General features: G+C 54.5%; 1 protein-coding gene across 2 annotated transcripts; it reads left to right on the plus strand.

The window, feature by feature from the left end:
* The first annotated feature begins 14,295 nt into the window (after nucleotides 1-14,295).
* Nucleotides 14,296-21,055, plus strand: Lif (LIF interleukin 6 family cytokine). Of its 2 annotated transcripts, none has more exons than XM_003478323.4 (3): nucleotides 14,296-15,510; nucleotides 16,685-16,863; nucleotides 17,627-21,055. In XM_003478323.4, the coding sequence occupies exons 2-3, from the start codon at nucleotides 16,690-16,692 to the stop codon at nucleotides 18,035-18,037; spliced, it is 585 nt and encodes a 194-aa protein (XP_003478371.1). In that variant the 5' UTR covers nucleotides 14,296-15,510; nucleotides 16,685-16,689; the 3' UTR covers nucleotides 18,038-21,055. The 2 variants fall into 2 exon arrangements, with proteins under 2 accessions (XP_003478371.1, XP_063082028.1); XM_063225958.1 differs by having other exon boundaries at nucleotides 14,304-15,047.
* Nucleotides 21,056-22,492: the final 1,437 nt, after the last annotated feature.

The raw sequence follows: 22,492 nt of genomic DNA on the forward strand, positions 1-22,492 counted from the left end.
GCTCCTGTCTTTGTATCTTGTGGAAGAGGATGCAGGTGTGGGGCTGGGGCATCTCTAGGTGGCAAGGCCAAAAGAGTTCCTGCTTGGGGTTGGGCTGGATGCCCGTGCTCCGGCTAGGAAGCGAAGTCACATGACCTAGCTAGCAAGGGGTCTCTGGCCATGGGGACAATTCATATTTATTTATTTTTTTCCAGTACTGGGGATTGAACCAAGAGGCCTTTTATCACTGAGCTACATGCCCAGTCCCTTTTATTTTGAGACAGAGTCTTGCTAAATTGCTTGAGATTATATATATATATTCCCCTTCTATGGCTGCGTGTTGGGGATGAGGGGTGTGGGGTAGGACAGCGAGAGAGGTTGGAGGAAGGCTTGGGCTTGTGAGTCACTTGTGGGCTACCGTGGATATAGGCCTGGGGTGTATGTGCTGAGTGCAGTGTGTGTAAATGTATGTTGTGTCTGTTTTTCACCCCATCTTGAAGCCTGGATGTTGATGTGTGCATAAACACTTGTGTGTATGTGTGTGTGCATGTGTAGCTACATCTGCATGCATCTGTGCATATTCCAGCCCACATGTGTGCCAACATCTCATCCCCTATGGAACACAGATATGTCCTGTGGCCTGGAATACAGCAAGTGCTCTGAGTATTTGTGGAATGAATCGCTGTGTGAATTTATAGCTGTGCCCCTGCCAACAACACCCCCTGCCCCACACATGACACAGATACTCACAAAGGAATGGCTGCGTGCACAGGGAACAGCTCAGGGTAGGCAGGAGTGCAACATGACCCAGACAGACCTGCCGGGCTCAGAGTCTCATTCCACCCCTCTCCTACCTGTCTGGGGAACCCTGGGCCAAGGATGAGGCTCAGCACCTTTGTTTCCTTGTCTGTGAAGTGGGCAAGATCCTAGTAGATCTTGCCTGAGACAGAGCCTGTGACTTGGTATGAGCTTAAAACTGCTCCTGGAAGGATTCCAAAGGGCAGAGTTTCCATCTCATGTCAGAGCCCCTCCTTAGGAAAGACCAGTGATACATGGAGGCAGCAGCTGCAGGGGAAGGGCCAACAGAGGCAGATGAACTTGAAGTTCAATAAGCTTTATTCATGTAATAAATTCTGGGAGTCTTTTTCACTTAAAAAAAAAAAACAGAAAGGATGAGGAACTGGAGATCTGGCTCAGTGGTAGACCGTTTCCCTAAAATGTATGACTTGACCTTGACTTGGTTCCTGGCTGCCCCCACTTTCTGGAATTGGGAGTCAACTCTTGCATCAGGGGTGGTAGATGCTGTCAGATATGATCCACTCTGCAGATGGAAAGATCAGGGCTCAGAGAGTCTGGTCAGCCTGCCCAGGTCTTCAGAACAAAGTAACTGGGCTGGGCAAAGTTTGATTTCAGGCTTGATGAACTCCAGGGTGGGAGCATCCTCCTGGTCTCCCCCACCCAACCCCGCCTCTGCAACTTGGCTGACAATTGCAAGAGTCCCTAAAGACACTGAGCTCCGGGGCAAGGGTCAGACAGACAATAGACAAGCAAAAGAACCAACAGGAGCATCTGAGATTGCATGAGTTTGACAAAAATAAAGTCGAATGATGTAATATAGAGAGCAAGAATGGAGCGCTGTGGGTGGTCAGGGCTGTGTCTGGAGAGATGACGTTCGCCCCGTGGTCTGGATGACATGCAGAAGGCGTGATGGGAACAGCTAGGGCAAAGGCTCTGAGTACAAGTGAAGGCATTGTGATTTATCAAAAAGGCCCAGAGAAGGGCATAATTTTGCCCACGGTTACAGAGCATTAGTGCAAGGCTGGGGCAGAACTCTGGCCCCAGATTTCCAACTAGCAGTCACTGTGGGAAGCTGTCCAATATATTGCAGGCTGTCTACTAAGCACTAATAAAGGTCCTCTGCTGCCCTCCACTGGGCACCCTTTCCCCCTTAGCCGTCTGCCCACCACAGAGGCTCCACCTGGGCCATAGGATGGGCTCCCACGTGCACTTTCTCTGTTGACTCACCTCTCTCCTCTCCTTTGGCCTGTGTGGCTCCTCACTGAGCTCCACTCGGTGACTCTCATCCTACCTCTTCCTGCTCTGTCAAGGTACAGTTAGTCCCTGTCATTTTTTTTTTTTTTTTGGTCCTGTCAACTCCCCCCTTGTTAGCCATCAATTCAAGGGCGCATCCCGAGAACTCTTCCTCCTGCCCATAGTCTGAGACCAGAAACTTGGTTACACCCATCCCGAGGTGTTTGTGTTCCTGACTGCCTCCCACACTGGCCTGGGGCTGCCATGGACAGACCCATCTTCTGCTTGCTCCATTTGGCCCTGGCACCCAGCACTGCCTGGTACAGAGTAGGAGCTCAGAGGAGCCAGGGCAAAGGGGAAGAGACAGGCAAGTATACATCAATAAGGAAAACCAAAGCACTGTGTACATCAGGGCGCCCATCCTACAGGTGCCATCCGACGTCCTGGCTGTGCCCAGCTCCAGGTCTTTCCAGCATCAGGGGGCTGAACTCATTCATAGTTGCCCCATCCCAGCAAGAAGGGCCTTCCTCGGTCTGGGCCTCTGGGAAGCTACGGGTGAGAGCTGGTGGGTGCCGAAAGCCCAGCGCACTCAGCTTCCTGGAGTGCAATGGGAGCCATCACTGTGGTGAGCACCAAGGTTGCCCTCAAAGCAGGCAGAGATTATCCCTGCCCTTCCCTCAGCTCCCTGCTATCCAGGGGAGGTGTGTGAGCTGGCTTCGAACTGCAGCAGCACTAGTCCTCAGGAAGCAGATGAGGGTGCTCTAGTCTCTGGAAAGGGGCCTGGGACCCCACCTCTGAGGACTTGTCATCCCTGCAGTGCATCCAACGAGTCACAGCTGCAGGTAACCCCAAACCACCAACCCCAGGATGATCAATTCCCTGGAGGGGATCTACCCCCTGCCTGGCCCCAGGAGGATATGTAAGCACCTTGAAGCCAAACTCACCATCCATCCCCAAGTCCACACTTGCTTTCTTCCCCCAGCCCCACCCCAAGAGCCTCAGATTGTCCTCTTTTTCCCGGGGCCTCCCCTCTCCATGCGGATCATCAGTGCGGTGGTTTCTCTCACATTCTCTCACCCCCAGCTCACACCTCCTTTTCTCCCTGCCACGAGGCCAACCAGGGTCTGGCTTCTGCTTTAGAAATCTCACTCTCAGCACTCTTCCTCCACGACTCCCTGCAGCCCTTCCCCACGAAGCTTTGATTGCAAATTCCTTGTCACAGCACTGGCGCCCACAGATCTCAGCCTGGCCAGTTCTACCAGCTCATTGCTATATTGGCTCATGTGGTCCCCAGTATACCCCAACAGTCTGGCCTCCCACCCCCCTTCCCCTGTGATCCAAATCCTGTGTCCACCTGCCCCACCAAGGTGTTTCCCTGGAGCTTCAGGTAGCTTGCAGGGGTGCCTGGTGGAGTCTCAGCAGCCCTGGGCAGGAGCAGCTCTCCTGAGTACCTCCATCCCTTACAGTATGAACGGGTTGCAGAACCGGATCCCACAGCTTTCTGCTGTGAAAGGTCAGAGCTCTCAAAGCAACTGCTTTTTGGCTAAAGGTGAGCTGAGTCTCCACAAAGCACTTTTTCCTCGAGGAAGATCCATGCAAATAAACATGTTCCCTGTGTGAAGGGACAAGGCAGTCACACAGGTAGAACAGAGAACTGGCACCGAGCTCAGGAAGACAAAGGGATCCCAGTGTGGTCCTCTACCTGGACCCACTTAGAGCTCGTTTTGAAATTTTTTTAGGGTTATTGTTACAGACTCTCAGTCAACACTGCAGGTCATACACAGAGATTAAAAGTTCCCTGGGATCCAGGCATGATGATGCATGACTGTAATTCCAACACCAGGAAGCTGAGGTAGGAGGACTGCAAGTTCAAGGCCACTGTGGATAATTTAATCAGATCCTGTCTCAGAATAAAAATTTAAAAAGTGCTGGAGATGTAGTTGCTGTAGAGAGGCCCTGGATTCAGTCCCTGGTAACACCCCACACGGAGGCCTATAGGGAAGGGGACCGTAGGAAAAAGGCAGAGAAAGTGTCCTAGCATTTATTGTTTATCTAGAGAACAAATCCCAGCTTGACACGGTAGATGCAAGATGCGCACTTGTGTCTCCATGTCCTTACAATCTTTTACTGCTACGTTTTTTTCCCCCCGTTGCTAGTGATTAAACCCAGGGCCTGAAGCATGGGAGGTAAGAGCTCTACCAGCCCTGTTCTAGCTTAGTGTGATAATTTCTTTCTGAAGAAGCAAGGAATAAGAAAATACTTTAGACTTAAAAAAAAATGAGTCTGCTCCCAAACCTCTCGTCTTCCCCAGTAACCTGCCTGAGCTCCCGCCTCAATTTCCCTCTTTGTACAGTGAGGCTACATTGGGCCACCTCTCAGCTATAATAAAGATGTCCCAGCGTGGATGCTGATGTTAGCACTGTCCCTAAGTAGGTATATGAACAATGTTTCTTATTTTCTTCTCCCTTCCTCTTGGTTTGCCTTCTTTATAGCCCTTCTCTGTCTCTGTCCCACTCTCCACACCAGGCTGGGACCCACGATGTCGCCAGAATCCCTACTCCAGCATCAAGAAGGGTCACAGTCCATGGTCAGAGCGGGAGGCCCTGGCATGGCCAGCTAGCTGGCTGCTTCCTGGGGCGGGTGTCCCCAAGGGCTGGGCTGCCTCGGGGAGGGGCGAAGGTCTCTGAGGGACAGGGGTTGGGCAGGTGGGGCCCTGTAGCCTGGGCTGGAGGGCAGATCAGAAGGACCAGTTGGCTCCCCGGTTTTGAGGTGGGTGCTGGATCAGGGAGCTTTGGTATAAGGGCTACTATGTCCCGGGAGACAGCTACAGTCCTGTGACTTCTGGGGACAGGGACAAGGGGAGGATGGCTGTGCTGCACACGGCCTGTGGCAGGTCTGAGTCAAAACACCTAAGGCCGACCCCAGCCGGTCATGTGGAGGGCGGCCCAGTCATCGCCTTATGCTGGCCCAGGTCACCCAGGCAGGCTGGGTGCGGCCCAGTCAGCTGTGACTCAGGCCACAGTGGCCTCGCCACGCAGCCGGGGCAGGGGCATTGGGCAGAGGGACGCCCCTTCCCCACACCCGGCCTCTCCCTCTGGCCACCCAGGGGACCCCAACCTTCCACCTGTGTCAGGCAGTCTGAGGGAAATGTGCATATGACTGGGGTTCTCTACCACTGTTGTCCCCAGCCCTCAGCTTGGGGGTGGGGTAGAAGTGGGGGGAGCTTTGGGGCCACCAGCCCTGGACGGGAAGTCATGCGGGGGGGGGGGGGGGGGGCGGGGTGAGGCGCTGACACCAGAGGAGATTCAGCTGGAGAGGGAAGCAGAGGGGGCCTGGCCCCGAAGAAGATGGTGTCCCCCTGAAGACGTGGTGAATATCCTTCTGGATTCTGAAGGCCGAGTGCAGGGACAGAGAACAAGGTAGGATTCCTTGGCAGGGCAGGATTGTGGGGTGGACATCAAATTCATCCTCAGTTCGGGCAAACATCACTCGCTCCCTCATGCATCAGAGGTTAGCTGGGGGCCCATGCAGCTCTCTGGGCCTCAGGGTCTCCTTCTGTGTACTCACATTGTAAGACATGCCCTGAACCTCTCAGAGGATGTTGAGACAAAATAGAAGGGACCGGTTGTGAAAGTGTCTCACGGCCACATGAAGGATTACAGATCACCGATGGGTTAAAGGGCAGAGGAGAGAGCGCTGGACAGGGAGGATGGAGGGAGGACTGGGTTCAGATCTTGACTCTGTGTGCTTACTGAACAGTCACCTCTCTAGGATCTTGATTTCTGGATTCCCAGGGGACTCTCCAGTTCTCCTTTCTCCAGAGCAGTGGAAAGTTCTCAGCCCGTGGAGGGCTTTATCTCAGATGGGGCTGTGGGATCAGAGGGCCCTCTCCCTCCAGGAGGGGCCGCAGTGTGTCCTGGGGTGTCTCCTGCAAAGCTCCAGAGTGTGCAGTCTGTTAAGTCTTGGCCCCTTTGCTTTTGACCTGGGCTAGTGCAGGGCCTGACTGCTCTATACCTCATTTATTCTATAAAGGAGTCCCAACTGAGGAGGGACCAGCTCTCAGAGACCTGTAAGGAAGGTCCACATAGAACTCTCTGCAGGAGTTGGGTCCCTTCGCCTGGAGAGGGGGCGCCTCCTCAGTCTTCTGGCAGCAAGTCTTAACTGGAGGGGCTTACAGGAGGATGGGAGACTTTCTCTAGGCCTGTTCTGGTTCCGGACACTGGGGCCACCCGAGGCTGGGTAGCGCAGGGCTGTGGCAGGTCAGTGAGAAGCCTGCCAGTCTTGGCTCTGCAGTTCCTGATTCTTGCTGTTTGACCTTGAGCAGCTCACATCACCTCTCTGGGTCTCGGTTTGCCTGCCTATAAAACGAAGGGCATAATTCCCATTTAGAGGAGTTGTGATGAGAACTGGGTGAGAAGCCGTCCCCCGCTCCTCCCCCTAGAGCTACGCTGCTGCGCCCCCTGCCCAAGGCGCACGATCTTAGCGCCCCCTCGCGGCCGAGCCTCAGTGTCCTTGCTCCCCTCCCCCTCCAGGTGTTGGCTAGGGCACAGCGGTTTCCCGCTACCCCTCTTCGGCCAGGGCCTCCCCACCCACCACTAGTCCCAGCCTCAGACAGCCCCGCTCACTTCCTCAAATCCCCAAGGCCAGTCCTTCCTGCCCTCTCGCCCTAGGGGAGGCCCGCTGAGCGGACCGGGGGTTCTTACTGTGGGCACAGTGTCTGCCGCCCAGTGGGCAGTGGAGGGCGCTGCTGCCCGTGACTTGGAGCCGCACAGAGGCCGGAGCAAGGATTCCTAGCCAAGCCTAGCTTTCCCAGAAAACCTGGGAGGCCCTCTCTACCCCCACCCCACCCTACACTATTGCAGTCTGTGCCTTCTAGAACCTTTGCTAGATCCTTCAAAGGCTGATCTATGCAGGACAACTAGTCTCCAAGAAGTCTCACCAAGAAGTCAGGACTGCAACTCATGCATCTTAACTGTTTGGGAGTCCAGGAGAGACAAGCTGCCCACTAATGTGGTTCTGGAAAGGTGACACTTTTGAAATTGTACCAGTGAAGAGAACAAGATCAATAATAAAGGTACAGATTCAGGGCCCGCCAGGCTTCTCGGAGGGGGCGATGCCAACCTTGCAGGTTGAGAGTGCTCCTTTCCCCCATTTGCAGATGAGGTCTGGGTGGTGAGGCCACGTGCATGAGGTGGCACAGTCTGTTAAGTGGCAGAGCTGCGGGTGGACCTGATGTCTGGCCGCACCTCGTCATTTCTCTTCACAAGCAGCAACGGTAAGGTCAGTGGTTTTGATTCCCTCTCAGCTGAGTTGCTTGAAAAGGCGAGTGGGCTTTGCAAGGACACGGAGGCTGAGAGCCGCAGTCCACTGCCTCCCTGTACACTGCCATCAGCCTGCTGGCCAGAGTAGTGGCAGGGAGACCTCAATAGTTAAGGGGCTGGTGGACGCCTGTTCTCCGGACAGCCCACTGTGACACCACTGCCAGCTGTGGGTCCCACCCAGAGGGGAGGAAACGGAAATGGGGTCCAGGGGTGGGGTGGGGGTGGAGGCCTGGCTGGGCAGGAGATCAGAGCAGGATTGTGTCATGGAGCCTTGCAGCTGATAAGCAGCTGAGCTGCCTGGCCAAGCAGAAAGGACCCCTGGTGGTGACTTGTCCCAGCGACCCCCATGGGGTCCTTTGTTGTGAGCATCCCCTGCTGCCCAGACCACACCTGGACCTCCCTAGACGTAAGTCAGGGCTGTGTGGAGCAGGGAGCTTTAAACACTGTGTGACTCTGGACAAATCATTCAATTCAATGAGCCTCAGTTTCCATATCTGTCAAAGGAGGATCAAATACCTCCCGCAGAACACTGGGGGATAGGACTTGAGATCATCTGGGGTCTGGTAAACATTGCAATAATTGGCTTTTGGAGGAGAAGGGTGGCTCCTGAGGTCTCTGGGACTTGGGGCATGCCAGCCCTGTGCCCCAGAAAGGATGTGAAGCTGGGTGAAAGGCTTCTCAAGGCTTACAGTGGTCCAGGCATGCAGGGGTGGTCACAAGAGGGTTGCCCAACAGAAGCATGGGATGCCTGGGTTCTCTTCCTCTCAAATTCCCTAGGGGGTGGAATTTGAGACCCCTACCTGCTCCTGTCCCTTCCCTGACCTCAGGGAGCTCGTTTCCCCCTCTCTTCCCAGGGAAGAGGAATATCAGGTCTCATCCCCTCCACTTCCCTACCCTTAGTGATGTGACCACTTTATTCTTTTTATCTTATTATCATTGCCATGCCTGGGCATCCCGAGAACATTTCTGCAGGATTCCTGGGCACTGAGGGATAGTTTGGGGAGAAACCTCAGCTACTTACTTGACATTATCTGTTAGTCCAGTCAAGGTGGCCCCATTGAGCTGGGCTGGGGGGAGGGGAAAGAGAAGAGACCAGGGCCCTACCTCTGTGGCTAGCTTCAGGACAAGTGTGTCCATGGCTGCTTCCTGTTCTGTTTATTGCCTCCTGTTCAGGAAATCATTGAGTGACACATTCCCCACCCCCAGTGAGATTATTTAATAGCTCTGTGCTGTGGTCTCTCTTTTGGAAAATCCAGTGGGAGAAGGAAGCTGTCAGCTCGGCTCTGACATCAGCGCTGTCCCTGAGCCAAGAGTCAGGGTGGCCAGGGCGAGGTGGGGAGGCTGGGTCTGGTGGGGAGGAAACGAGTTGTTGATGGCCTCTGTGACGTGAGGCTGCCACATGGTTCTCAGGGGCGGGGGCTGGACAGTGAGGAGCAGGGATTTCTGGGATGCACGCTGGAGCACATAGAGGGACACACAGACATGCACACGTGAGCACAGGGTCAAGCCTTTCCTCCATCTAGCCTCTGCGCCCGAAGTCCTCTGTTCTATACAGACTCACTCAGGCATGAGCCTCTCTCTCTCTCTCTCTCTCTCTCTCTCTCTCTCTCTCTCTCTGTCTCTCTCTCTGTCTCTCTCTCTGTTTCTCGCTCTCAAACAACCACACAGAGGACTCACAATGTCATCCGGGGTGTGTACAGCCTGGCTGTCTCTCCCAGTCACACACAAACAGTGCAAACAAATACACCCACATGTGCACATACAGAGGGACGGGCAGAGACGTGCAAAGACACACCTAGGTGCCCACTACACGCTAAAACACAAAGTGATGTCCATTCAGACCCAGTCAGATAGACAGCTCAGGCTGCCGCCAGCCTCATGGGACTCCCAGAGGTGCTTCTGGACCTGGGCTGGGCCACTTCCTCCTCTCACGCCTACCCTTTGGTGGGGATGAAGCGCTCCGGCTAGAGTGAGGAAAGGGCTGCGGCTGTCCCGGGTCTCCCCCAGGTGGTGCAGCAGGAGGCAGGGAGCCCGGAGTCTGAGGCTGGAGGGAGCGGTGAGAGGCTGGGCACTGGCAGGGGTTTTGTAACTGCACAGGTCTCTGTCCCCACTGTGGGTACCTGCTCCACACCGTCCCATCTTGAACTGTGGCACCTCTGGCCCATTCCTGAGTTCGAACAGGTGGCACCTGAGGTGACAGGAGCACCATACTACCAACTGCTGAGTGACCTTGGGCAAAGTCGCTCAGCCCCGCTGGCTTTTATCACTAACACCAGCGGCTCACAGTTTTGACTGCAACTCACAGTAAGAAACACACTGCACCTTGCTACTGGAAGATGAACGCACTGATACAGAGAGACACGGGGCGGGGGTGCTTCACAGAAGAGTGCCTGCCCTCTCTCTGGGTGATGCCAAGTGATTCTGCGGTTCCATTTCCTTTTTGAAAGTGCTGGCTCAAACTCTCTAAACTGAACCCATGATCCACTAGAAGGTAGAGACCTACAGTGTGGAAGCACTGCTCTCCTCTTTTGCCTGTGATAATCTCAGGCTAGAGGTTCAGAGGTTGGAGGATTTAAAGTGTTCACCGAGTCCAAATGCCACCACCTTGAGGCGCTGTGATCAAGGAAGATGGGGACTCATCCTACAGGTGGAGATGTCCAGGACAGAGCCCAGGCTGGCTGAGACCTTGCCCTCTGTAGTGCCATGGTCAGCTGTCTGGTCATCGGCAGGCTCTGTGGGTTGCTGCTTCCCTTGCAATTTCTATCAGAAATGAAGAAAAAAAATGCAGTCACTCTGATTCACCTCCAGGGGGTTGATTCCTGACGCAGAACCAGTCGGGAAATGTCAGGGTGATGCTGGAGGCAGCTGGCAAGAGGCCAGAGTGGCTTCTGGCTCCTCTGTGGCCCTAGGGATTGTTGCTGGTCACTGCTAGAGATTTGGCAGGGTGAGGGCAGGAAGGGGTAGATTACAGGCCCAGTGTGTCTGGGTTTCCTGGGCCACGGTGGGTGGGTGGGGGAGGTTCTGCAGATATCTCTGCTGAGGCTGAGGGGCTCCCCAATGCTCTAGGACCCATGCCAAGCTCCCTGTGCTTGGATGACCCCTGCCCTGACTCTCAGACTGCTCTGCGCCAACCTCTACACCCAGAACTGCCTCAAACTCCTGACCTGGGATGGGGTTTGAGTCCAAATGTTCAGTCCTTTATCTACATTTTCCAGTTCATGTCCTCAGGGCAACCTCATTTGGTGCTGAGGCATCCTCCTTATCAGAGATCTCCTAGGGGCTCAGAGAGAAGTCAGTTGCCCAGGGCAAGAGAACTGGTTTGTGGTGTGAGTAGGATTTGAACCCAGGTCTGCTTAGGTGTAAGGCTACTCTCTATCTGGCACTACTGCCAGCCCAGCCCTGTTCTGCTGAAAGCTGACCTGCCCACATCAGGTGTCCACATGGCTCCATGGAGCTGTAGGGTGGCCACAGGTGGTCACACCCTCATTTCTCTAGTATCAAATAATGAGGTTTTTTTTTTTTTTTTGCCTTTTTGGACAGGGCACAAATTGCCAGGGCTTGCCAGGAATTCCTGAGTTTCCCCTGGCTACCTGTGCCCAGCCTTGATCCTGGGAAACGCTCTCTGGCTACTGACTCCCCAACCCCTCAGGCCCACCTGGGAACTCTGTTCTCCTTTCCTAGGTGGAAACATTTAGGGCAGGGGTTAAGGCTGGTCTAGTTTTCAGAGAACTGAGATCAGGGCCAGAGAGGAAGGAGGAGAAGGGGAGGGAGGAGGGGGCTGGCTTGGGCAGTGGGGTTACTCTGTATCTGGGTCACTGGTCTTGGGGAATTCCCGATGCCCAGAGAACTGCTTACCTGCTGAGTAACGGCTGCTGGCTGCCCACGCAGGATGCCTGGCTGAGAGGGCAACTCCCTGCCACCCTGTCAGTAGCCACTGCCATGCAGCCCTCTCTTGAGTGCCCTGGGGCCCAGGAAAGAGACAGACAGGCAAGCAAGGGGCTGGCCCCCACCTCCACATCCTGGAGGGGGGCTCTGCAGGGGGCGGCTGGTGATTCAAGCCCCTCTGAGCTGAGCTATGTCCCCATCCTTTCAGATGGAGCCTGGAGGTGAATCAGCTCCTGGGGGTGGTGAGGCCGGTCAGCAGCTGCCCCAGCTCAGGCCTTGTGGAGGAGCACAAGGACGGCACCACACTGCCATGCCAACCCTACCTGCTCCTAAAGCTGGAGGCTGTGGACTGCACAGGTGTCCCTTCTTCCTCCCGTTTCTGCACTTAGCCCTGGAGGGTGCCAAAGTTTCCTCATCTGTAAAATGGTGACAAGATGCCTTCCTTCCTGGGGATATCAACACAATTCATGCTGGGATGTAGAAGGCTTGCTGGGTGCCTTGTACCACCCTGAACCCTGGGTGCTCCCAGAAATCCCCTGTGTAGCTGCCATCCTTCCCATTTCACAGATGAAGAAACAGGCCGGCAGCTGGCCACTTCCCCCAAAGATACACAGCTCACAACCGGCAGAGCCAAACCTCCAACGTGGTTATGAATGAGGCCAAAGTCCACATTTCAAACCACCAGCCTTCCACACCTCCTTTCCAGGAGAGATTTGGCATGCACAGCTTTTGGAAAATATAAAATGCTTTCAAAAAATACTTAGCATCTACTCTGGATATCACCCCAAACAGTTGCTGCTACGAGTCCAGATGAGTAGCAGACCCCATCCAAGCCCACAAAGATTGAGGAACAAGATAGTTATGGTGACTTAAAACAAAGGCCAGCAGCAGCATAAGTCCATCAGAGGAGATGGGGCTGAAGGGACTTCGAGAAGAGCCAACTCCTGCTCCCAAAGGGTGAGGTGTTGCTGCAATTGCTGGGGGTCATGCAAGCCAGAGGCCTGGATTCCAAATCGGCCTCTACTGCCAGCTCTTTGTGTAGCCTTAAGTGGCCTTGATTGAGTGTCTTTGCCTCCTGAACCTCAGTTTCCCCCGTGTGAATAAAAAGCAGCTGTGACATTCTAGGAGAGACCTGAGTATATTGGGTGAAAATTGGCAGAAAAAGAGCTGGTCTGACTACCTGTGCCAAAGGGCATATGACAGAAGCTGACCTGCTCGCTGCTTGGAGACAGGACGGTACTCCAGGCCCTGCCCAAACTGAGGGGGTTCCCATGTGGGCCCTCCTCACCCGGAGGCTGGTTGAATCCATAGCAGGCCCAGTCAGTAGGAGCAGGACAGGCTGCAGATGAAGTCACAGCTGGAAGGGGCCAGGCCGGGGCTGCTGCCACTCCAGGGTGGGGTCCAGGTCATGACCCTGGAAGCAGGCAGCCAATGAGGGAGGATGCCTTCCGTGAGGGAGCAGGGGGAAAACACATGTGTACACACACACACACACACACACACACACACACACACACGCACACAGAGCAGCAGCAGCAGCAAAGAGGGAGGAAAGAAAACAAACTCCGGCTGCAGCCACGTTGCAGGCTCTTCACGGACACTCGACTTCAAGACCTTGTCCGGCTTCTCCCCCAAGGCCCAGCGCAGGTGGTCCCCAGACATGGACAGGAGGGGGAGGCTGGGCCTGGGGTGCTGAGGAGCCCAGAACACTTGGGGAGCATGGACAAAGTCAGGTATTGTGAAAGGGAAAACTGAGGCACGGGAGAGAACCAGTCAGGGCTGGAGTTAGTGGGCCTGGAGCCACAGGGCAGTGTAAGGCTTGGAAGTCCCCTGAGAAGGATGTGGGGCCGACTTTTGGCACAAGGAGGGACAGGTGGTGGCTTCTAGGAGCATAGGAGCCCCTACTGGGAGGTTCAGATTACGGGGGCAGGGGATTGATAGATTGATGGCTGCCACAAGGCTGCTCTGGTCAGGTGGATTTGGCATCCAGGTTTAAGTGAGCCAGGCCGGGAGCGTGAGGGTGGGACCAGAGGCTGATCGGGAGTTCCTGCATTCTGAGTGGTCACATCAGTGAGCTGCAGTGTGCTAGGATGTGGGGCTGCTGAACCGGGAGGTGCACATTGACTGACCCCAGGGCAGGGGGACAGGAAGAGTAAGCAGCAGCTGGCGCCCTCTGCGGCACCCCAAGAAAGAGACATAGTGTTGGGGGAGTGCCAGACTGGCTCTCCTTCCTCCTCCTGCTGGGAAGTACCAGCTGGGAAGGGCAATTTTATCACTCCACATGAGAAGCTGTGCCAGGAGGCCATGGAGGAGCCTGGCTAGGGCATGGGGTGTGTGAAGGAGGGGACAACAGCAGCACAAGGGCTCATCTTGGCAGGACTGGGGGAGGAGTTGGGTAGGTCCAGGATATGGTAAGAGCCAGGAGCTGGGGGCATAGAGAATGGGTAAGAGGGTGGGCCAGGGTCAGGCAAGGCTGCAGGAGTTCCCTGGACTTGAAAAACTAATTCTCCATCCTGGGTCTTGGGCCCAGGTCAGACAGGAGAGTTGGGGTGGTGTCCCCAAGGTAATGAGACACCTCTTGGTATAGAGGGACCTGGTAGCTTTAGGGACAGCATGGCCCCAGATGTACTGTGTTGCTTTATTTTTCTTTAGTCTGCTTTTTATTGAGGAGGAGTCCCTCTGCTCTTTTTGCTCTGGTCCCCACCATTCCTTACTGCCCCTCAAGTGTTTGCCAATCTACTTGCCCGTGCTGGACACCAGAATGGCCTCAGAAACTCCAGAAGCACATTTGGAAGCCGCCATCATTTTCTAAGACTGACCTCAAGCAGGTTCTGGGGTGCCTGCTATTTCTGTTTCCCCAGCCACCGTTTGCTATCCCAAGGAAGAAACCTGGGTGCGATTTTGCCAAACATCCATTGGTCTCTGTTTCAGGTGACCCTTTTAGAATGGCAACGCTGATTCGCTTTTCTCAGAGCTCCTCCCCAGACTATCCCCCAAAAGCAGGTCACTGCCCTCCCCATACCTCCTAGCCCCTTCCCTAACCTGATATGGGTGTAGGCAGAGCAGGTGTACTGATGGCTGTCAGGGGCCTGACTTCCTGGGACCCTGGGTGATGGGTTCCCCTGGGAGCCCCTCTTTGGCCAGTGGCAATGGGCAGGTTGGAGAAGGCCACCTCTTAGGTGGCTTCCAGCGCCCACACTCAGTTCTGCTTTATTACTGTCTAAAGTCCACGCCAGGCCCCAGCCCCTCTTCCTGGAAGCTCCTTCTCAGCCAAACCTGCCTGTGTCCTCCCACTGACCCTTAAAGCCCCCATCAGGGACCACAGGCATCAGCCTCCACCTGCCTGTCCAGTCTTGCTACCTCCCCATACTCAGGTGAGTCAGGGCCATCTGGGCTGCCTCTGGTTGGAGGGACCCCCACTGAGGGCCTGGGGGCCCATCCCCACCAGGCCCACCTTCAAACAACGCCCAGGGCAAGCCTCTCAGGAAAACCACAAGGCTTTCGTGCTTTTGACGACTTCATTATAATTTTATCAATCAAATTCTTAGAAGAGGGAAAAAAATCTGCCCTCCCCACTCTCCTCCCTCACTTGTCCCACCCCCCTTCACTCTCACTTTCTTCCATTCATAATTTCCTATGATGCACCTCAAACAACTTCCTGGACCGGGGATCCCGGCTAAATATAGCTGTTTCTCTGTCTTACAACACAGGCTCCAGTATATAAATCAGGCAAATTCCCCATCTGAGCATGAACCTCTGAAAACAGCCGGCATCTCAGGTCTCCTCCAAGGCCCTCTGCAGTTCAGTCCATAATGAAGGTCTTGGCAGCAGGTAAATCCACCCGGCCCGCGCCGGCTTCCGCGTCCCCGCGTCGGGCGCGGCGGAGCTTGGGGCGCTGGGCGAGCACCCGCGGGCCGCCTCCCGCCGCAGACGCTCGGACACTTGGGGCGCCCGCGCAGCCCGCCAGGCCCGCCGGAGGCGCTGGGAGGCGACACATGGTCCGGGCTCCGCGCGCCCAGCCCTCCGGGCGGCAGGTTGGCGCTGAGCACGGCCCGGACAGCCTCCCTCCTCGCCCCACCGTCCTCCTGCGCTGCTCTTGTCTGTCTGCTTTCTCCAGGATTCACTCTCCCTCTTCTTTTTCTTTCTTTCTTTCCGCTTTCTCTTTTCCAACTGCGTCCCGGGCTGCTCCCTGGGAGGGGCGCGGGCGGCCGAGCAGCTTGCAAACTCCGGCTCGGGACGGGAGCAGGTGCTGCCTCCAGCTGCTAGCGCCTGGGAAGCGTGAGGTCTGCGCTAGGTGAGATGGGGGTGTGGGCCCTCTCCCCCCGAGTCGTCCTGACACCTCCACACGGCCCGGGGATGCTGGGAGGAAAAGGGGACCCCGGAGAAGTGAACTTGAGGCTCTCCTGTCCCCGCAGAGGATTTTGCCGGAGGGCCCCAGCCTCTCGGGTCGGCTGGTCTCAGTGCCTGGGACCCTCAGGCGCTTTCTGCTGGGGCCCGAAGAGGCCGGTCCGGGGTGCATGATGGTGAAGGGGTTCAGGCGCCCGGGGGGAGGGTGATCGGGACAGGCCCAGACAGTTCCCCGCTCTCCTGGCACCTTTCACTTTCCTCCCTCCCGGGCCCAGCTGCCCGCGACCTTTTTCCTTTTTTCTTTCCTGGTTGCACCATTTCCTCTCCGTTCCCAAAGCCAGGTGGTCCTTGCCCTAACCCAGGGCCTGGGACAAGGGACAGCAGACAAGAGGGAAAAGTGAATGGGTTTTGGAGAGGGAGGTGGGGCACTGGGAGTGAATGGTAATTTGGGGCTGTAAAGTGGGACTGGAAACGTTGGGGTGGAGTTGAGGGTCCCGGATAGGGAAGTGGCCACACTGGAAAGAACGGAGATGGTGGAGATGGGATGCGGATAGCAGAATTAGGGGCAATTGGCTCATGAAGCCAGAATTAAGTGGTGGGTTAGAGGAGAGTGTCAACAGAAGCCCCGCCCTTGTCCCCAGGGGGTCATTTGAGAGATTTGGGCTGAAATGGGCCGGTGAGTATGAGACAAGGCATCTGGACCATCCTGGAAGGTGGGAAGATAGGGATCTCCTCCTCCTGGGAAATGATGCCTCCCGGCCAGAGGGCAGGAAGCTTGGAATTTTCACCTTCCTGAAGAAAGGGGTTAGACAGTGGTGCTGGCCCAGCTTCCAGCTGGGGGAAGGCCTTCTTCCTGCATCCTTGCCCAGTCACTAATCCGGGAGAGAGCAGGGACAGGTAGGAAGGCAGAGAGAAGCAGAGCTAGAGATCTGCAGACAGACAGACAGACGGAGAACACAATGTAGGGAAAACGAGAAATGGCCAGAGAAGCCAGAGCAGGAGACAGAGGGCAGAATGGGAGAGTCCCCCCCCCCCCCGTGCACCCCTTGCTGACTCCCATGCAGTGTGCCATGCACCCCAAGCTGCCCTCCTGCTCATCTCTCCTTCTTTCTTGTTCCCAGGAGTCATGCCCCTGCTGCTGGTTCTGCACTGGAAACATGGGGCAGGAAGCCCCCTTCCCATCACCCCTGTCAACGCCACCTGTGCCACACGCCACCCATGTCCCAGCAACGTCATGAGCCAGATCAGGAACCAACTGGCACAGCTCAACAGCAGCGCCAATGCCCTCTTTATTCTCTATGTAAGTTACCCTGTGGGGTACCTGGGCAGGAAGGGCTTGCAAATGAGTAGCTGACCTTGGCTAGAAGAGAGCCCAGTGGAGCTGGAAGGAGGCAGTGAGAATAGGTTTGGTTACCCCACATCCAGATTCCACCCCTTCCTCCCACACCCCAGGCTCTAGGACTGGAGGCCGCTTTCGCAAGGTATCACCAGTGTGGGGCAGAGCTGGGATGAGGAGGAGACCTGGCCCTTCTAGCCATGTGAGAGATCAAAGGGGAGTGAGGCAGTGCGTGGAGCAGGAGACAAGGGGGCCTGCAGGTGTCAGGAGGGACGCCCAGGAAGAGGGAGAGTACGGTGGGTGAAAGTGCAAGTGTGTGTGGTGTACCTGCTGAAATGTCACCAGTGAGACGCCACATTTTCCTTTCCTTCCCTATATGGTCATGGCGATGACGGTGGCAACCGCTTACACGGTCTAGGTCAGTGGTGGCGAACCTGTGGCCCACGTGCTGCAGTGGGCTGTTGGTTATCATTGCTGTCTTTGAAGGGTTCTCCACTGCTAGTCTCCATCAGTGGTCTCCATTGCTTGATCACTAGCAAGTTTGGTCACACTTGTGATTACTTCCAGCTCTCACTACAATTCTGGATGCCTGTAGGGCAAGGAGTTGGATCTTCATGCTTTAGGTGGGGAAACAGAAGCTTGAGAGTTTGCCCCGGGCTGGTAGCAGGGCTGGAATGTCAACCTTTTGACTCCCTTGTCACCTCCTCTCTGCTCTGTTTCTCCTCAGTACACAGCCCAGGGGGAACCATTCCCCAACAACCTGGACAAACTTTGTGCTCCCAATGTGACGGACTTCCCACCTTTCCACGCCAATGGCACAGAGAAGGTCAAGCTGGTGGAGCTGTACCGCATCATTGCCTACCTTGGCGCTGCCTTGGGCAACATCACTCACGACCAGAAGCTCCTGAACCCCAATGCGCTCAGCCTTCATAGCAAGCTCAGTGTCACTGCAGATGTTATGCGGGGGCTCCTCAGCAACGTGCACTGCCGTCTGTGCAACAAGTACCATGTGGCACATGTGGACGTGACCTACGGCCCTGACACTTCAGACAAGGATGTCTTCCAGAAGAAGAAGCTGGGATGTCAGCTCTTGGGGAAGTACAAGCAGGTCATTGGTGTAGTGACTCAGGCCTTCTAGACAGGAACTCTTGAAGTGCGTCGCAGACTGAGGGATCTCCGGAGCAGGATCCAGATTGGGGGATTCTCAAAATGTGGCTGGGGCCCAGGACATCATTTATGCCAAATGGGGGCTGCTGGCAGGCCCCAAGGGGTTCCTAGCATGTCAGAGCCGCTATACAGCACTGACCCGAAGAGGAGCCCTTCCGGTAACCAGGGTGTCACACTGGGGAGGGAAGTGTAGGCAGCGTTTCTGCTCCCACTTGTCCCCTCAGCCCTTGCTCAAACCGCACAAGTTATCTATAGCAGCCCTGATCATAGGGCAAGTCAGTGAGGGTCAGGGGCTCGCCGGCTCCCAGTGGAATGACTGCCGTTTGTGCCTTTGCTTTTCCTAGACTTTGGAAAGCCTAGATGGGATGTGGGCAGGCCAGAGAGGCAGGGGTCCAGAAGAACTCCTTGTCCCTTAGAAATTTAGTGGGTAGAAGATAGAGAAGGGGTGGGATGCTGTGTTCTTTTGAACATGATCAGAAAGCTTAGGCCCAGGTATTGTTGGGTAGACTGTCATTGGTGTTGAGGCTCTCAAGGAGGCAGGGAGGCCACCTTCAAGCCTAGGAAGGCAGATGCTAGAAGGAAGAGAGGCCCTGAAGCCTTGTTCCTCTTCCTCTTCTCTGCACTCTTTTCCTACAGCCTGGCATGGCCAGGATCTGGTAGCTGGATCTGGAATAGGGTACACGGAGGTGGGTAGGGGCAAGTTGCAGAGACAAATAAGGAACTTAGAGGGGACCCAGAATTTTCCTCTTGGGGACAGAAGGGTACAGGTGGCTCTGAATAGCAGCTCATGTTGGAGGCCTGTGGAGGCCCTGTGAAGTCACACAAAGGTACTTGAGGGGGACCAGAGACTTTCTTGGGTCCCTAGAGCAAGGGGTCACAGAACTTGAGGTCAGGGTCTCAGAGAAGCCTGAGATCCAAGAGTGCTGTGTGTCTGGCCCAGCACAATTATCTATTTATTATGATGTCCTATTTATGTTAACTTATTGGTGCTTTAAATGGTAAAGTTAATCCCTTCCCCTGCTCCCTACCTAGCAGGGAACCAGAGCTGAACCTCTTTGCAGGGCCTGGTCTATTACAGGTGGAATTAGCCTTATGGATGAAGCTCAGAGAAGGGTCAGGGTTGGAGAGATCTGGCTAGCGTCCCTGTTCCCCTCCCTCTGAGTTTGCTTTGGAGGTGTCAGGAATAGGCAGCAGGGGCTGGACCAGTTTGTATGTGAGGGCTTTGTTTTCTTCCAGGCTTTAGGACACTCTTTCCCACTGTGCTCTCCAGCACCCCTAGAATTGTGCTGTGTTGTTACCATTCACTATGCAAATGAATGGCACTGGGCAGTGGGCAAGGTTGCTCCCTTGTCTTCCCCAGTGAAGGGTCTTTGTCACATAATGGGAATGAGCCTGACCCAACACCTGGCATACTCTTGCATGGTGGGGAGGCTCCTTGGGTGGCTTGAACACTCACCGAGCAAGTGCACAGGATGTTGGGGCAGTGTATGGACTGAGCAGCTGCTCCGGTGCTCTGGAGCAGGGAAAGTGAGACCTGAGATGCTTGGGACACAGACCAGGAAGCTGTGGTTCCTGCCACCCCGCCTCCTTCCCATTCCCACCCATGTCTGGGTTCTCGGGCATGGAACTCGATCTGCTCTCTTCCTATATGTTGGGGCCAGGTGAGCAGAGAAACACTCTTGGGCCTGGGAGCAAGAGAGGAAGAGAGGCAGCCAAGCTGGGGCAGCTGCTGAGAGCAGCATTCTGGCTGCTTCTCAAGCCCTGAGCAGGCAGCAGCCCAGCCACAAAATCACGGTACTGATGATTGTACTTCACACTCACTTTGCACCTTTCTCTCTTATTCTCTAAGCACTTTACCGGGATGGCAGGTGGGCACCAGTGGGCCGCCTGAGGTCTGGGACAGGGAGGTTAGGAGTGTATCCCAATGGTGTGACTAAGATGTGGCATGTGTAGCAGAGGAGGCCACAGCAGTTGTGCCTCTTCCAGTGTAGTTTCCATTTGGCTCACATCCTTGTCCAGGATCACAGTCTTGCCACCCTCCTATTTCCCTGCTCCTTTGGGCATGTCTTGGGAATGGCTGCATTTTCCAAGCTGAGCAGCCATCATCCCATCTCCCGTGGACATGGATTCCCTGGGCTGGATTCCCTGGCAGCCTTGGAGGGCTCAGGAACCAAACAGAATCTCCTCCTCCCTGCCTGCACAACCCCTGGCTCCCTGACACTCTGCCCAGCCTGGACTCTGCCTGAAGGACTCAATCCTCAGTGTTCTTTCTAGATCTAATTCCAGCAGGTCAACGCCCACTTTGCACACTATCATTGAATTATGGAGCCTTTGTGTGAACAGCTTTGGGGGGGAGTAAATTGTACATTTCCATGTTTTTGCCTACTGGTATTGACCCCCTCCTGGCATGATGGGCTAGAGGACGAAGGACAGGTTTTCTGCAGAGGAAGGGGTAGACAGTCATTTTCATTTTGCAGTTTATCAAGAAAGAAGTATGGGGGCCCTTATTTATTATTTAAAAATTTAAACCACAAAAGCACTGCTAGTTTACCGGTCTCTCCTCATCTTCCGTATCCCTAACTCTGATTAAATCAGTCCAGCCCTGATTTGCTGAGTCTCCAGAGCAGACTTAGCCGGTGGGGCTGGAGCCTCAGAATCCATTGAGGCAGCAAGTTCCTCTCAGACAGTACAGATTAATCTCTAGCCCCCACACCCAGCCCAGCTACCTGGGCTGCATCTTCCATTCTCACTGCTAGCTCAGTGGGCCCACATGGGGCCTCAGATGTTTCCCTCCTTCCTTTCTACTGGAAAGGACTTGGCCTTGGGTGATAAATTCCTCTTTGATGAATGTACCCTATGGGAATGTTTCATAAAGACAGATTATTTTAATTTATTCAATGTCATATTTAAAATATTTATTTTTTATACTGAAGGAATACTTTTTTTAAGAAAAAAGAGAAATTAATAAAGAATCTGCTCTTGGCAAGTACTCTGGAGTGTATTGATGTGGGGAGACAGCAGGGGTGGGGACCAGCTTGGTCTTGGTTGTCCAGCCGGGTGGGACTCCATTGGATAAAGGACAGGAGAGTGGGAAGAGAGGGGTGCCTCCACTGGCCAAGGGTTCTGGCACTGACAGGGGTCAGTGGGTGGGATTTTGGCCCAGGCAGAAAGTAGATGATGTCCAGATCATGGGATGCCACCAAAGAAGGGGACGAATTGCTCATCTGTGGGGAGGGGTGTTCTTTGGTTACTCACTGAACTCTCACAGAACCACCATTGATGTATTCCCACTTAACAGAGGAGGAAACAGGCGCAGAGGGATGAAAGCAAATGACCAGGGCCATCTGAAATATTTAGGAACAATTAGGTTAATCTCTTTAACTCCAAATCTCATATTTTTTCTTCTATGTGAACCTTAGCGACTTAGAAAGTACCAGCTGCAGGTGTTTCTCTCATCAAGAAATGGTCATTGAGTATCTAGAGGGATTTAAGAAGCATGGGCCCAAAGGCTCTGGGGAAAGAAGAAGAAGGGTCCGACCTGGGCTCACTCAGGCTGCAGTCAGAGTTGCCTTGCTACCCTGATGACTTCTCAGTTGGTCTGTCCTGGGCCCGTGCAACTCTCACAGCGGCCCTGCTACATTCCTCCTGCCTTAAACTTGGGGACACAATTTTCATAGCAACCTTCTTCCTGGCCTGCTGGGACCTTTTTATTGGAGGAGCAGATCATGTACAAACTGGGTAGTCACAGACAGAGGCCTGGAGTAGCCCCACTGTCTCCCCAGGGTTCTCTCCGGGGTTGCAATCTGGGCTTCCCAGATTGTGGCGATCTGGGCAGGATTTCTTAGAATCACCAACTCATTCATGCATTTATGTTTCCTGGCATCAATCATTGCCTTCTGGAGGCTCAAAGTTGAAACTGGTAGTGGCGACAATGAATGCCCCCTCGAGGAAAACATGGGTGATGGACGACGTTCCTGGGAAGCAGGGAGGTCAAAGTAGGAGATTATTCACTCTGGAATCAACTGGGGACTTAGCAGCCTGCTCTCTGTACAGTGAAGGGCTGGCCTGTGACATGGTGCAACATTGGCCTCACCTAAAAGCAGTTGAAAAGTGCATTCTTGGCTTCACCGACCACCCTTTATCCAGTCACTCAGACTCTGGTCTTTTTTTTTTTTTAATTTTATTTAAGGAGAAAAAAAAAAACCAGAAAAAGGGTACAAGTTATACAGAATTTCAGAAAAAATAAACAGTAGGAAATCACTAGTTAATTACATATTGTTATCTTAGTCAGACTCTGGTCTTAAGCAAGATTCCAAACTGTTTGTATGCAGGATGAGACTAGTGGGTCTTCCCTGCCATATCATTTCATGCTTCTCCAGAGGCCATAGACCAAGTGTAAATCTCTATGGTAGTGCAGACACCATTG

Source organism: Cavia porcellus, unplaced genomic scaffold (assembly GCF_034190915.1).
Source record: "Cavia porcellus strain 051 isolate PalLab524CR breed Dunkin Hartley unplaced genomic scaffold, mCavPor4.1 scaffold_16, whole genome shotgun sequence".
In the NCBI taxonomy this organism is placed as follows: Eukaryota; Metazoa; Chordata; class Mammalia; order Rodentia; family Caviidae; genus Cavia; species Cavia porcellus.

Excerpts from the sequence above, each read along its gene's own strand:
- Lif (XM_063225958.1), top strand. Across the intron at positions 16,864-17,626 it reads ATGCCCTCTTTATTCTCTAT|TACACAGCCCAGGGGGAACC; the intron begins GTAAGTTACCCT and ends GTTTCTCCTCAG.